The 16,081-nt window shown below is 49.3% G+C and overlaps 1 protein-coding gene across 4 annotated transcripts in view; it reads right to left on the reverse strand.

Moving 5' to 3' along the window:
• The window catches only part of TULP4 (TUB like protein 4), a 248,179-nt gene that overhangs the window by 24,162 nt on the left and 207,936 nt on the right, over positions 1-16,081 (reverse strand). For all 4 annotated transcript variants that reach the window (XM_070073328.2, XM_089333585.1, XM_051855193.3 and 1 more), the window contains 2 exons: positions 15,695-15,829; positions 10,670-10,836 (listed from right to left, as the gene is read on the reverse strand). In XM_070073328.2, coding sequence (XP_069929429.1) covers positions 10,670-10,836; positions 15,695-15,829 — 302 coding nt within the window. The remainder of the gene's footprint in view (positions 1-10,669; positions 10,837-15,694; positions 15,830-16,081) is intronic.

The raw sequence follows: 16,081 nt of genomic DNA on the forward strand, positions 1-16,081 counted from the left end.
ATTCCAATTCGCATAAGTGGAGCGTTAATTTAATGAGGTCTCAAGGGGTTTCAAAGATCAGACGTGGAAGTCTCAGCTCTTTTCTAAGGACAGATAGAACAGAGTTTTCACAACACTTTAGTGACAAACATCAAGATAAAAGGAACACACGAAGACATTTCCTTAAAACAGCCTCTAGGGTCCGCCAATCCTGGTTTCAGCTTCAAAGCAAAATGCAAGGCTGAAGGTAATTCGTCTTCCGGTTCCCCTGCACGAGCCACGCAGCCCCCTGAGCCGGACAGTGTGTTTTGTTGGCCATGGAGTCTGGAACGCAGGTCTAGGGGCTCGTGGAGCCCTTCCAAGATGAGCCTCTCATGAGGTCACCCCTCAGAGAAGGAGCTGCTAACGCAGGGAAAAGCAGGCACCGGCAAGACAAGGGAGACACACACACTTCTCACATGCCACCAACCCTGTGTTCAGGTTACAGCACGGGTTCTATCAGTACCAAGATCATCCTTGATCTTGGAGACACACTGCTTCCCCGTAGGCCTGGCGCTCTCATGGAAACAGCTGTCAGCCACCACAAGCCTGGCTGCGCTGGAGGCAGCAGTTCCGGGTGGTTCCTTCCTCCAGCATCCCACTTTGCTTTCGCTGATGTCCCTGAGGTGACAACGGTCGTAGCAGCAGGGATCACTTGCCCTCCCGTTCTCCTGCCCGCTCCCTATGCCTGGATCTGTCAGAGCCACTGATGTCATTATGATAGATACTCATCACACGTACCTTTGTACCCAGCACTTCAGCTATCACACAGACTCAGAAGGTATGAGCGCCCTCTGCCAGGGGCCTGCGTCGTGAAGCAGCAGGTTAAACCCCTGCTCGCCGTGTCGGTGTTCCTCATCAGAAGGCGGGTGCTAGTATCAGCTGCACTGCTCCCAATCCTGCTCCCATCCTGCTCCCTCAAACAAGCAGGGAAGGCAGCAGATGACGGCCCCAGTGTCTGGGCCTCTGCCATGCACGCAGGAGACTTGGAAGGAGCTCCAGGCTCCTGGCTTCAGGCTGGCCCAGCCCTGGCTCTTGTGGCCATTTGGGGAGTGAACCAGGGGATGGAAGATCTCTTTCCTACTGTCTCGCCCTGTCATTCTTTCAAGAAACAAACCCCTCTGTTCCTGTCACCTGTGTCAACACCAGCCATGGCACTGCATTCCAACAGCACACTGAGTGCTTACATCTGATACCTCACAACCGTCTCCATCACATCAGCACTGCATGTAACACAGGTGGAAACCACAAGGGGCTGTGTCCTCTGAGAGTAACTGGGACAGCTCGTGCCACAAGGTGCGGCCTTGTGTGTCAGTACATTGATATACTGTGTCAAGTTGCACTGAAAATTTTACCTGTCAATCACAAATAAAGCCATGAACCTGAATTCTTCCCTTAACTCCCTTGGTCGAGGCTACTTTCCTTAGAAACCCAGCGAACAACATGCCTACAGAAAGGCAAGCTGACCAGAGGAGAGACTGGCTGCGTTTCCCTGCCCTAAGACCACTGTCGGCAAATGGATCACGAAGCACAGAAAAGAGCCCACGGTCACACAGGTCCGCAGCGGGCGGCAGTGACTGCGCCAGGTGGTATCAAGAGGAGACCACAGAACTGCAGCTCCGGGAGGTGAGGGAAGACCGTGCTTCTCCAGACGGGATGTTGCCTTTAACTCAGCCACGTAGCAGTCAGAGGACGCAAATGGCTAACGGACTGGCTTCCAGGACCCGGGGAAGAGTCGCCAGTTTGCCTGGAGAACGACACTGGAGGGTCTCAAGGCAGGAATTACTATCTGGAGTAAGGTTAGCAGGAAACTCCTGTTCTGCTACAACAGGGCAAGGACACCAACAGAAACTCGCATTAGACACTTTGGGGTGCAGCACTCGTCCAAGTCGGTGACAGTTTATTTTAGAGAGGGGGTGGGGACACATCTGAAACTTTCTGTATCATATACTGCAGGAAAGATGATAAAGTTGCAAAAAAGTGTTGGTACCTTTGCAAATATTTATAAAGCTACATTAGTAAAAAAAAAATGAGAACTGCTGCTCTTGTCTCAGGTTCTGAGGTGTCAGTGATGTGGGAAAACCAATTTTTATGAGCGCCACTTAATCAGCGTTCAGGGGGCAGAGCCATGGCCTCCGGGATGCCTGTAAACCCACAGAAGGCCCCTTTGTAACAGATCACCTTACTTTAAAAAGTCACATTTTCTCTCCTGCTGCTGCCCAGTTTTCCTGGGCCAATTACTGGTCTTCCACCTTGCTTTAAGGCTATCGCTATGGATGTTCTGTGGTTCTAGAACGAACAAGTCAAAACGGAAGTGACTGCACATGCCCAGAGTCGTGGAGGTGGGCATTTTGAAGCTAAGTCTTATTTTGCTTCCCCCCAGTCATCGATTCCTGTCAGCCACCCCGGGTTCAGCAGTGCTTGCACACAGACCTCACCACACAGCGTCTTTCCTCCCTGGGAATGCCCACCTAGGGCATGGGCTGCTCCAGAGAAGCCTTGGGTCACATAAGGGTCCACCCAGATGCAGCTCCCGTGCGTCAGTTTTTATTTGAACCGCTGCTATTGGGAGAAGCTCAGCTTTCAGTCGTGGCTCTCATCTCGTTCTTGAATCATGCACTCTGACTCTATTTGGGACTAATGGTTACGCTCCCGATGACACTCACATTTTAACTGTGTATGGAGGCTCACGCTTTCTGCACGTTTCAATCCGAGGCGAGAGGGTATGGAAATGAACTGCATTCCCAGGAGTGCTAGGTGGCAACCCTGGGCTTCCGCCAGTGTGCAGAGCAGTGAGAGCCAGGAGGCTGGGGGCGGGGGGGCGCAGCACTCACAGGGCGGGTGCAGGTGCGCACCAGACAAGCCAGTTGCTCCTGTCTGGACACCGGGAGCTGCGGTCCTTCAGCGACAGAGGTGCGGCTGCTCTACCTCGCTCCCCCAGCATGGCAGCAAGGGATACAGTAGTCGTGGCATCAACTCCTCACTATGTCTCCTCCTTTCCTGCCACCACGCACATCTGCCACGCATCACCCAATCACCTATCCGTCTACTGGGATGTTCATCGGCTATTTGGTAATAGTTGTTACACGCATACCATCAGCCAAATACATTCCAGGTATGAGGGATCAACACTGAGTAAAATCCACTCCCTGCCCTCAGGGAGCTCACGTTCTGTGGTAGGGAGAGGGATCAGCACCTTACTCTTCGACAGCAGAGCAAATGTCAGGAAGCAGAAATGAGGGTGTGTGAACAGAAGCCTGACCCAGACGAGGGGATTTGTTTAATTAATTGAAATTGACAGCTTCCTCACTACATGTTTTTGTACACAGCAGTGAGTTGCCTAGAGTCTTCTAAAAATGTAAGAGGAACAAAAAGCAGGGTGTCCTTTACCTAGTAAAAATAAGCTGCATAAGCAGGTTACAGTGAACACAACAAAGGAGTCGGCGTCAACTACGTCGGCCCCAGACAGAGTAAGGTTTGGGCTGACTGAGGTCCTGGCAGCCAGGAGCCCATCTCTGCGACAGTCAGGACTCTCCCAGCCGCCCTTCCTCACACTTTGTTCCTGTGTGTGTGGCAACCTCTAGGAACGAGGACTGAGTGTGGGCATGTGTGTGTCCTAAGGAAAGGTACCTAGTAGAAGGGATGGTTCAAGTTTAAACAAGCAGGTGTAAAGTTCACTTTAAAACTCTCACCATCAGGCTGGGATGGCTAACGCCAAGGCAAGTGCAGAATACGAAGTTACAATGATTTGGCCACCCACTAAATTATAATAATAAAAGCTAGCTCAAAGATCAAATATCATTTTTAAAAGAGCACAACCATTCTTATATTTTCTTTCTAAAGATTTATTTACTTGAAATGCAGAGTTACAGAGAGGCAGTGGCAGCGGCAGCGGCAGTGGCAGTGGCAGAGAGAGAGAGAGAGAGAGATATGCAGAAAGAGAGAGAGAAAGAGAGAGAGAGAGAGAGAGAGAGAGAGAGAGAGAGAGAGAAAGAGGTCTTCCATCTGCTGGCTCACCCCCAAATGGCCACAATGGCCGGAGCTGGGCCAATCTGAAGCCAGGAGCCAGGAGCTTCTTCCTGGTCTCCCACACAGGTGCAGGGGCCCAAGGATTTGGGCCATTTTCCACTGCTTTCCTAAGCCACAGCAGAGAGCTGGATCAGGAGGTGGAGCAGCTAGGACTTGAACCAGTGCCCATATGGGATGCTGGCGCTGCAAGCGGTGGCTTTACTGGCTACACCACAGTGCCAGCCCCCATTCTTGTATTTTCTAAGCATGGCACCCTAAAAGGACTTTCTCATCCAGTCATAGCAAACCACAGGAAAAGCAAAACCCTGGTAGTTTCATGAGAATAAGCAGTTTCTCCTCAACAAACAGGCAAATATGTTTTTGCTGTATGATTTTCCTTCAAGAGTAAAGAAGTATGTGACCAGGGCTGGTGCTGCCACCTGCGACACCAGCATCCCACATGTTGCCATTTCAAGTCCTGGCTGCTCCACTTGCAATCCAGCTCCCTGCTGGTATGCCTGGGAAAGCAGCTGAAGATGACCCAAATCTTTGAGCCTCTACATCAAGGTGAGAGATCTGGAAGAGTTTCCTGGCTCCTGGCTTCAGCCTGGTCCAGCCCCAGCCATTGCAGCCATTTAGGGAGTGAACCAGTGGATGGAAGATCTCTCTCTCTGTAACTCTAACATTCAAATAAATAAAAGAATTCTTTAAAAAATACATTTTTTTAAAAGGACATGACCATAGATGTAACTCTTTTGACTTTTCTGTTCTCAAACCAAGCATCTTCCTACAAAATACTGGCATAGTGAGATCCTCCCCGATTTGCCTTTAATGCCAGTTTATAAAACAAGACAAAAATCCAGATCCAACTTATTGCAGCCGACAAACGTCAGTCAGTAAGGCTAACTTTAAAAATCTGTTATATGAGACTGTCAGACATTCAAGTATATAGACATGTCACAGACAACAGGAATCTGAATTACAACATGTATGATAAGAAGGAAAATAAATTACAGTATAGTTCCTTCAGCCACAGGCATTGCTGCTATAAGTAAATCAAGAGAATACATTTTAAAACTGATGCTCCCATTGTATCAGACAACAGCTTTGTGTGCAATAACCTATAATGGAATCAAGTTGGAAATAAGTTATGCAAGCTAACTTGTACTTAGTTCTGTTTACGAGCAGTCCGATGCATTTCCTAACCTCCTTCCTGCTACAAAAACATCTCTGCCCTTGGACTCGTTCAACAGCACAGCACAGCACAGCTCACACGTAATTCAGATTCATCACAGACAAGAGCTAAGATTTGTACATATAATTAATACTGTACTTGATTTTAAATGATATCATTATTTAACTATTATTGCTCAGTTTTTTCCCAACAGTTGAAAGGACCTTCAAGTGAAAAACAGAATCAACAATTTATTAAACTGCTAAGATGCTATAGGGATATTTTTCCAAAAGGAAATCAGTCAAGACCCTCTCTTACCCCTGAGCCCCAACAGTTCAAATTCAAGATCCATGTTAGTTTCATGTGACAGTCACTGAGAACTTTTTAAATGGTTAAACAGCAGCCAAGGCTCTGCTATTGTTTAGGCACAGTGAAGTTCAGAGAAATGAAGAAAACATGGCCTCTGATTTCAAGAAAACAAAACCAGCAGGCGGAGAAGTGCAATCTACGCCCGAGTTAGTAAGCACCTGGGGGCCCAGAGGAGAGGGTCACAACCTGCTGAGGCGGCCCCGAGAAAGGCGGACTTCCTCGCGCTGAGGAGTCGGGCAGGACATTCTCCGCAGAGGAGCAGACCGCGCTGGAGGGGTGCCCTACGGCAGACAGGACCGTGGCCAGGCTGAATGGGGTGCTGCGTCTCAGCACTTGAGCTCACAGATGTTCCAGCAAACACAAAAGCTTTACAAACTCCGTGAGAGCAGAAAACTCCCATCCCCTCCTACTTAGCTCTCATGGTTTGAATGGGCACCCATTAACCTTCACTTCATTAGAAATTATTTGGTCGCTGGCATTTTATTGTAGCACCAGAAAATGGGCTAAGACATTGTCTTTTGGTTAGGCTAGAGATCAAAGCTAGCATAAGATATGAATATAAAGAGCACACAGACTCGTGGTTTAAACAATCACCAGAAAGACTAAAGAAAGCCCCTGCTGACATGAGTCCCCCCAACCTCTGCTCCTGATCACGAATTATTTACTGAGCACGTCTTATGTTCCAGGCAGTGCACGGACAGCGGGGTCATGACTGTAAACAGGGTCATCTCTTCCCCAGTCCCAACTCTACAGGGATGCCAACACCTATGTTTATTGTCAAACAAATGGTCTCAAGTCGATCTCGCCTCAGCAATTCCTTGGGCTCACTTTACCACTTGGAACTATTTCACTCCTACAACAGGAATTAGACATTCCTACCCAATGGCAACGCCCATTGTTTTTATGACTTCCTCTTGACTGTGCCTTCCTAGGACTCCACACGTCCCAGGATCAGGCCGCCCAGACCCCGAGGCCGCCCGTTTCCGTGACTTCTGCAGCAGCTCCCTAGATGCCTTGCAGGTTTCTTTCTTTCTTGCGGCTGCTTCGGTCTTTCTGCCACGCTGATTTAGCCAGCTCCTAATTTTAGGCACTCTCCACCACGTCTGACTCCAGGATTGCCGAGGAGTGCGAGGCACTGACATTCAGAGGGCGCTCTCCAGCTCTGGCTGGGACTTCTTCCCAGCTGATCATCCTGAAAGGATCCCACAGCCTCTTCCCCACAGCACTGATGCCAAGTCTTCATGGTTTCTCCTCCTGCTCTCACTTGGTTGAGAGGAGAGCTGTCCTGTCCTAGTCCTGTGGTTTTCCCAGTCTCTCCTTGCAAACCACATCTTCCAACCTGCCCATGTCCCACACTGATCTCCTGCTTCCTTCTTTTGTCTCAAAGCCTTTTTATTTGTTTACAAACATGGTTCTAGTCTCCATTTCAAGTTACCATCCTCATTGTCTTCCCTTCAAACCTTGCCAAATCAGCTGCTGGAGCTACTATCCAGCACCTTAAAACAACTGTGTGTACACAGCTAACAGACTGACCAGCTGGATGAATAAATCCTGTACAATGGGACTTCCGCCACTATTACTCTACTGAGACCATCTGCGACCTGAGGACCTCCAAGTCCAATGTCCCCCCATGGACATTCCACTGCTGTCTTCTTGCTTGACACTTTCCCTTTACTGGCTCTCCATGACAATGTTTTTGTATCTCCTTCCTTCTTTTTGCCACTTGTTGAATAAAGGCGACTGCTAGCCAAGTTCTATGACTGGTTTTCACTTCCATTCCTTTTGGCCAAGATTATAGCAACACCGATATCAGATTAGTCTTCCAAAGTTCTGCCCTGCCTCTCCTTTGCTCATAAAATAAAAATACATGTTGGCCAGTTCTTTTGTCTGAATGCGCCCTCCCCCCATTCATGCTGAAACCTGACTCCCTGTGGCATGAAGAGACGGGGCCTCGAGTCTGGTTCAGTCGCGAGGGCCCTGCCTGCAGGAATGGCACTAGCATCCCTCACAAGAGATGCAGAGGGAGCTCCTGCCTCGCTCTGCCCCCGCCCCCCCCGCCCCCCCCCCCGCAGCCTGAGGATGCAACGAGGTGCCAGACACAGAGCAGAGAGTCCTTATCAGACACCACATCTGCCAGCACCTGCTCTTTAACTTCCGGGCCTTCAGCGCTGTGAGAACTGAGCTTCTATTATTTACAAATGACCTGGTCTAAGGTATTTTGTTACAGCAACCTGAAGGAACCAAAACAGCCAGGCACTTCCGACACGACACACATGTGGTCTGAACACATTTCTCCATTCTTATATCATGCTGTTTCCCTTCATAGAACCTATACTGGAGTCCCACTATATTCTATTTCTATAAGCATTTCACTGTTGTTTCCTGCCCCCTCCACACCCCTCCTCTTAGAAGTCATGCTACGACTGCCAGTAGCTAAACTGAGAAATGATACAAATGGCATAGTTTCAAGTTACCTGCTCCCTGGGAATTGAATAATTCACCAAGCAATGCATAGCGAGCAGATGGGCAACTCTAAGGCCCACTGACCCAGTCAAGGGGCTCACTGGTCCAGTCAACCAGTGTCCACTGAGGCCTGATCAGGAAGCAGGCCCTGGTCTCAGCACTTAAGTGACAATGTAAGATCTATGAAGCTGCCACATATATTCCAATGGGATGAAACGACCACCTAAACAATAAAGAACTCCAGATTAGGCTAAGTGCCGAGACACAAAGAGCACAATTGAACAGAAGCAGCTGTGAGGGAGTGGACAGCATGTGGTGAACAGTGTTTCCTGAGAGATGAGGCTGCGGCAAGACCTGAAGGCTGAAGGGGAGGGAGTCTCGAGTGGACTGGGTGGGAGCATTCCGTTGAGATGAAGCAGCCAGGGAAAAGCCTCCAGGACAGCACATCCACACGTGACAAGAGAAAAGAAGGCTGGGACATCGGACAGGCAGGAGGACATATCAGGGGAGGCCAGGGTTTGTGTCCTGGCTGCTCCGCTTCGGATCGAGCTCCTTGCTAATGCACCCAGGGAAGCGGCAGAAGATGGCTCTGCACACACGTGCTGGTGAAGATGTGGGAAAACGAATCCTTGTGCACCACTGGTGGGAATGTAAAATGACACAGCCACTCTGGAAAACACTGCGGTACTCACTCAAACAATCCAACATAAAGCTCCCGTATGACTCAGCAATCACATTTACAGGTGTCTTTCCCAAAGGAACTGAAAGCATGTTCCCAGAGTTATTTGCACGCCCACACTTACTCATGACAGCCAAAAGGCAGGGGGAACCCACATGCATGTAGAGACGAGCGGGCGAACAAAATGTGCTGTATCCATACAATGGCTTTTTCTTTTCTTTTCTTTTCTTTTTTTTTTTTTTTGATTTATTTATTTATTTGAAAGGTAGAGTTACACAGAGAGGGGGAGACAGAGATCTTCCATCTGCTGGTTTATTTTCCAAATGGCTACAATGGCTGGAGCTGGACAAGGCTGAAGCCAGGAGCTTCATGCAGGTCTCCCACATGGGTGACAGGGACCCAAGAACTTGGGCCATCTTCTGCTGCTTTCCCAGGTGCATTAGCAGGGAGCTGGCTAAGAAGACGAGAAGCTGGGACTTGAACTGGTGCCTCTGTGGGATGCTGGCATGGCTGCTGCCCCACAACACCAGTCCCTTACTCAGTTTTAAAAAGGAGGCAAATTCAGACATGTGCTACAACTCGGATGAACCTTGAGGACATCATGCTCAATGAAATATGTCAGTCACAAAAAGCCAATACTGCATGATTTTACTTACACAAGGTATGCAGAGTCAAAGGCACAGAAACAGAGTGGAATTGGCGGCTGTCATGACAGAAGGCAATGGGAACCTGGAGTAGTGTTTTAATGGGTTCAGAGTTTCAGTTTGACAGGATAACAAACCCTATAACCTAGTAGTGCAATATTCCTAATACGACTGAGCCCTACCCTTACAAATGGTTAAGACGGTAAGTTTTAGGTTATGTGTATTTTACCACAACTAAAAAATGAAAAGATATATTGAAATGATTGATACTTGCATCTAATCACAAGTTTCCTCAAGTCAGGCACACGGGCCTCTGATGGGTGTGGCTAGGATGGGAGTCCTGGCCTGTCGTCACCGCCCCCGGGTCAGCCCTGCACCCACTTCTGAGAATCCCCTGCTTTATGGTGCTTTACTCAGCTGGGGTTTCCTCACACTGCTCTTTCTGTTTCAGCAAAGAGTCTTTAAAAAAAAAGATTTACTTATTTATTTGAAAGAATTAGAGAGGGAGAAAGGTTTTCCATTCACTGGTTCTCTCCCCAAATGGCTGCAGTGGCCGGGGCTGGGCCAGGCCAAAGGCAGGAGCCCAGAGTGTCTTCAGGGTCTCCCACGCACTTGGGCCATCCTCCACTGCTTTCCCAGGCTATTAACGGGGAGGTGCACAGGAAATGGAGCAGCCGAGACTTGAACTGGCACCCACATGGGATGCTAGCGTCACAGGCGGCAGCTCTACCTGCTACACCACAGCGCCAGCCCCCAGCAGTTTTTAAGGCTGAAATCAAAGACACGCCTCTGAGATCTACTCATTTCTCTGGGTCCTCACCAATGTATTTAGTTTACTGAATTTAGGTTTGTTCTTTTATTATGAACCTCTTTTTTCTTAGCAAGTCCCAGGTAAGAACTTCAAGAAGAATGGAAGAGAAAATTACTCTTCCTCCACTACAGGCAAATAAATGAAGACTTCACATTCCCGTCTGAACATTTCTCATTTCTACTTCAGACTGATAAGCAACATGAGCTCACTCTACTTATTCACTGTCCAGTCTGGGGAACAGAATAAAGCATTCTAGTTAAAAGAAAAAAAGTGCTTGCACCATATTTCTCCCGATTTCCATACCACAATTCAATTAAGGTAAAACACACACAAAACCGAGAGAGTGAGATTAAACAAGTGTTTGCCAAAAATAAAAAATAATTCCAATGAATATAAGCAAACCACAGTGTGCACCAGAGGTTGGAGGAGTCTCAACACGGTCGGTGTCACTTCTTGAAATCAGCCAGTGATGCAAATGGACTCAGGAGTGTCAAGGCCCTTACCTGCACGAGTGTGTCCAGTGTGAAGATGTGTTCCCCGCGGACATTGTAGAACTTGACCATGGCACTCTTCAGAAGGGGCCCATTGGGGAGCTCACCCAGCTGGGTCTGCCGCTCCATCCCAGCAACTGCCAGCAGGTCTCCCTGCGTGCACCACTGGGCCACCACCTCTGAAACCAGAGAGAAGATGCCATCAGCTGCTGGCTGGGGGCTGCAGGCTCACCCGGTCCCAGATTTCCATGGTGATCGCTACTTCATTATCAGTCATTAGATACATGTGGTTTTTAATAGGCACACACAAGTCCACGTGGAACAAGGGAGAAAGAGAAAACAATTAGCAAAATGTGTGATGACAAAAAATAGGAAAACTGTTGTTTTTTTTGTTTTTTTGTTTTTTTTTTTTTTGACAGGCAGAGTGGACAGTGAGAGAGAGAGAGACAGAGAGAAAGGTCTTCCTTTTGCCGTTGGTTCACCCTCCAATGGCTGCCTCGGCCGGCGCACTGCAGCCGGCGCACCGCGCTGATCCGAAGCCAGGAGCCAGGTGCTTCTCCTGGTCTCCCATGGGGTGCAGGGCCCAAGCACTTGGGCCATCCTCCACTGCACTCCCTGGCCACAGCAGAGAGCTGGCCTGGAAGAGGGGCAACCGGGACAGAATCCGGCGCCCCAACCGGGACGAGAACCCAGTGTGCTGGTGCCGCAGGCAGGTGGAGGATTAGTCTATTGAGCGCGCGGCCAGAAAAACTGTTCTAACAATGTTTTTAGTGAACGCAGCATGTGCCCAGTGAGGACCAAGGTAGCAAATCTGCATGCGGCCCGGCTGAAGCAGTACACGGCATTACCGATGAAAGCTACCCACCCAGCTCCCAGGCTCCCTCCTAGTTTTCTTCAGTGCTCAACGAAAGGGTAAGAGGAAAAACATTCTACCAAACCAGAAGCAATCAAAGGTGCAGGTGTGAGGCTTTTACGTCCAGACAAGCTTGAGATGGAAGAGGAGGAGCCCTGTGGGCTGGCTTCCAGCCCAGAGGATGCACGGATTCACAACCCAACTGCTCTTCCTTAAATGAGTCAGTGGGGCAGGTGTCAGGGAGCAGTGGATTGAGCTGCTGGAGCTGCTGAAGCCTGCATCCCAGATCAGAGTGGCTGGTTCGAGCCCCAGCTCCTCCACTTCAGATGTAGCCTTCTGCTAATGCACCAGGGAGGCGGCTGGTAATGGTGCAGGTACTTGGGCTCCTCCCACCTATGTGGGAGACCAGATGGAAGTCCTGGCTCCTGGCTTTGGCCTGCCCTGGCTCAGTCCTGGCTGTTGTGGCCATGAGGGGAGTGAACCAGCAGATGGAAGACCTCTCTCTGTGTCCTTCTGCCTTTCAAATAAATAAATACATCTTTTTTTTTTTTAGTAGAAGTCACAACAAAGAGAAAAGGTCCCAGATAAAGTGAATTAATTTACTACTTAGCATATAATGAAGAGAAATCCCCCAAATTTTCAGCAGACTTTTTTTTCCAAGGTGGAACTTTCTCAGCAAAAACTGCCAAGTGACATCACCCCCTCCCCCTCTCCAGAACTCTTGTGCCTCCCCCCACATGAGAACCTCCAGTAGAGATCAGATGTGACGGTGGCGCAGAACAGGGCTGCACACGGGACCAGGAACGACTTGGAATTCCCAGTTCTACTGCACCTGCCACGGATTACAGCGGGGACACAGAAGATCGTGAACCACCCCTCTTCACGGGAGATGCTCTGAGACAGTAACAGAGGAAGGACAAGTGGGTCGGAGACCCTCTCGGACTTCCAGGGGACACACAGCAGACCTGACTGTAAGGAGACGTGTGCCTGGGCCGTGGCCTTCCTGGACAGCATTCTGACTCTCTCTGAGTACTTACTGACACAGCTCATAAGGCAATGGATAAAAATTAAGTTACAAAAACAAAATTTATTGCAAATTATACCACATGCAAGAACAAGTCCTTAAAATATTCTGACACCAGGAAAAGAGAAATTGCCTAAATGTAGCACCTACTGTCTACTAGATGCAGTGGTTCAGTGCTATCTGACCTGAAATTGGGAAGGCATAGTACAGAAAGCTCTTTCTGGGGCCGGCACTGTGGCTTAGTGTGTGAAGCCACTGGCTGCAGTGCTGGGATCCTGTGTGGACACCAGTTCAAGACCTGGCTGCCCAACTTCTGATTCAGCCCCCTGCTATGGCCTGGGAAAGCAGTGGAAGATGGCCTAGGGCCTTGGGCCCCTGCACCCATGTGGGAGACCTGGAAGAAGCTCCTGGCTCCTGGCTTCGGATTTGCGCAGTTCCAGCCATTGTAGTCAACTGGGGAGTGAACCAGCAGATGGAAGACCTCTCTCTCTCTGTAACTCTGAATTTCAAATAAATAAATAAATCTTTAAAAAAAATAGCTCTCGCCCCATGAAAGAAAAAAATAATTGAAGCCATTTTTAGATTAGATTGTGATTTCCAGTTGGGCAGTGACTAGAATGCTGTATCTGTCTCATTTTTAGGATAAAATTTAAAAATTTCATGCTTCGGAGGACCTTTGAAGTCACCTACAGTGTGTTCCTATTTCCTATACTGCATGTTTGGTGGGAATCTGTGAGAAGTGCTGCTCCAGTGTACTCCAAATTGACAGATGTCAATACAACATAATATATTCAGGGAGTATTAAATAAAGGTCCCATAAGCAAGATGGTGAAAACGTCACCCTATCAAGAATAAAAGGGAACTCCATAGTAATTCTATTACTTCCAGCACTGGTCAGACATTCGGTGAAGAATAAAATTCAGGCCTTCAAAACTAGAAGCAGATTCTTAAGAAATTAATGAGGGGCTGGTGCCATGGCACAGAGGGTTAAAGCCCTGGCCTGAGGTGCCTCATCTCACTTGGGCGCCGGTTCTAGTCCCAGTTGCTACTCTTCCAATCCAGCTCTCTGCTATGGCCTAAGAAAGCTGTAGAAGATGGCCCAAGTGTTTGGGCCCCTGCAACTACGTAGGAGACCCGGAAGAAGCTCCTGGCTCCCGGCTTCAGATCGGTGCAGCTCCAGCTATTGCGGCCATCTGGGGAGTGAACCATCGGATGGAAGACCTCTCTCTATCTCTACCTCTCTAACTCTTTCAAATAAATAAAATAAATCTTTAAAAAATAAATTAATGAACTAGGGGCTGGCGCTGCGGCATAACAGGTTAAGCCGCTGCCTGCAGTGCTGGCACCCTTTATGGGTGCTGGTTCGAGTCCTGGCTGCTTTACTTCCAATCCAGCTCTCTGCTATGGCCTCGGAAAGCAGTAGAAGATGGCCCAAGTCCTCGGGCCCCTGCACCCATGTGGAAGACCCGGAAGAAGCTCCTAGCTTTGGATCAGCGCAGCTCTGGCTATTGCGTCCAACAGGGGAGTGAACCAGTGGATGGAAGACCTCTCTTTCTCTCCTTCTCTCTCCGTGTAACTCTGCCTTTCAAATAAATAAATAAATCTTTAAAAAAAAAAAAGAGAGAAATTAATGAACTTGTCTTAAAAAGCTGAAAATAATTAAAAAAAAAAAAAACATTTGAGAGAGAGAGAGAGAGAGAACACGGAAGCTCTCTCCTATCTGCTGATTTACTCCCTAAATGCCCACAATGGCTAAGGCTCAGGCTGGGCCAGGGCTCGCTTATAGCCAAAGCCAGGACCTGGGAACTCACTCCAGGTTTCCCACGTGGGTGGCAGGAACCCAATTCCACAGGCTATCACCTCTGCCTCCCAGGGCCTGCATTAGGAAGAAGTTAGAGCTGGGACTTGAACCCAGGTCTCGGATGGGGTTATTGGCATCTCAATTGCAAGGCCCACTCAAAAAATAGAATTTTTGAACCAAAAAAAGCAGAGCTTGGATTACTAAATACATGAGAGAATTTATGATGGCCATCTCTATATTTTAGGTCCATAAAAGACAGAAAAAAAATTACAGCAAGGCACAAGGAATTTAAATTCATCAACATCATCAAAAAAATACTGACCTATCTCCTAATGGGGCCTATTAGCGGTTAAAAAAAAGGATATGCACATAGCTCATGCCTCTCAGGGGTTCACTAGATACATAATTCCTTAAAATCACATTTGAAACAGCACCATGTGATCCTCGAAACACAGAGCAGAGTTTGTTTCTCTCCGTGAGCAGGTGCTAGGGCAGGGCCACAGGCAGGTGTGATGGCTGCTGCCAACCCACGGCGCAGTACATGGACTTGGTGCTTCGTCTCCCTGCGCGTCCCCAGCAATCCAGACAGAGCAGCAGGTCACAGCGGTGACTCTAGGGGGATGGCCAGCTTTGAAAGAGATCTGGCTTGTCACTCAGCTCTGCACTCATGTTACACTAGGTCCTCTTTAACATCAAGGACCAGGGGCAGCGGAGGAAACTGAATTTTAACATCTTTTCATACTGCACCATTCAAGCCTGAAGAGACAGACTGTTTTCCCGAAGAACGCACAGGGTCACAACATCAGCAGTATCCTCAGACGGCAGCTCTCAGGCCCCTGCCAACACCTGCGGCCACTGCTTCCCCTCGAGCGCGCACTTCATGGCATCTGTCAGGAAGACGCCAGCCCCTGCCTGCTGCCTTCCCGTCACTGCCTCAGAACCCGCAGCCCTTCACGGCAGCTGTACCGCACAGTGATCAGCTCCTTAGTGAGCCTGCCAGACTCTCGCATCACAGGGCTTCTGTGGAAACGATGCCCGTGTGCCATCTGCTGCCTCAGGAGTGGCGGGTGCTGCAGTGTGTTTGCTGTGCAGACACAAGGTAGGCCAGATGCAAACACACTGGCCCGTCTGGGATCACTCATGCCACGAGGAAAGAGGAGGCCAAGACACACACCACATCAGGAAATCCTCTGCGAGACAAGACGCGGTGCCGACAAGCAGATCAGCAGGAGGGTTAAGGAGGGACCTCAAACACACTCCATCAGGCCCAGACAAGGTCACCGCAGAGCAGAGCCATCACTAGGCTCTGGATGTCCAACACCCGCCAGGAAGGCAAATGTGTCAGGGCTGGGTGTGTACCTTTCAGCCCTGAGCGGATGACAGTAGGAGACAAGTCGTCGTAGCTGTTCATCAGGCTGATGTCTCCCGAGCTGAAGCTGACGGTGAGCAGAGGCTTCATGTTCTGCACTGGGATGGGGTGCGCTGCGGGGCCGTCTGCAGAAACAAACACAGGTGCCGTGTGACAAGGAGGCGGCCAGCACCCGCCCAGGCCCAGGTTCCAACAGCGCAACCTCGCCTGGTCCCTTAAAATGTGCCCGGTAAAGCAGCTCCGAATCTGGACTGGACATGGCCTAATCAGGAAGCAGTCTCCACCCTCAGCAGGGCGCCAACAGAGAAGCCCAGGATGGGCAGCACAGCGGGAGACGCACCGCCCGAGGCAGCTGCAGGTGGCGGCTTTGTGTGAGA

The sequence above is a fragment of the Oryctolagus cuniculus genome, chromosome 5 (genome assembly GCF_051225735.1).
Source record: "Oryctolagus cuniculus isolate XC-2025 breed Fujian yellow rabbit chromosome 5, ASM5122573v1, whole genome shotgun sequence".
NCBI classification, from domain to species: domain Eukaryota; kingdom Metazoa; phylum Chordata; class Mammalia; order Lagomorpha; family Leporidae; genus Oryctolagus; species Oryctolagus cuniculus.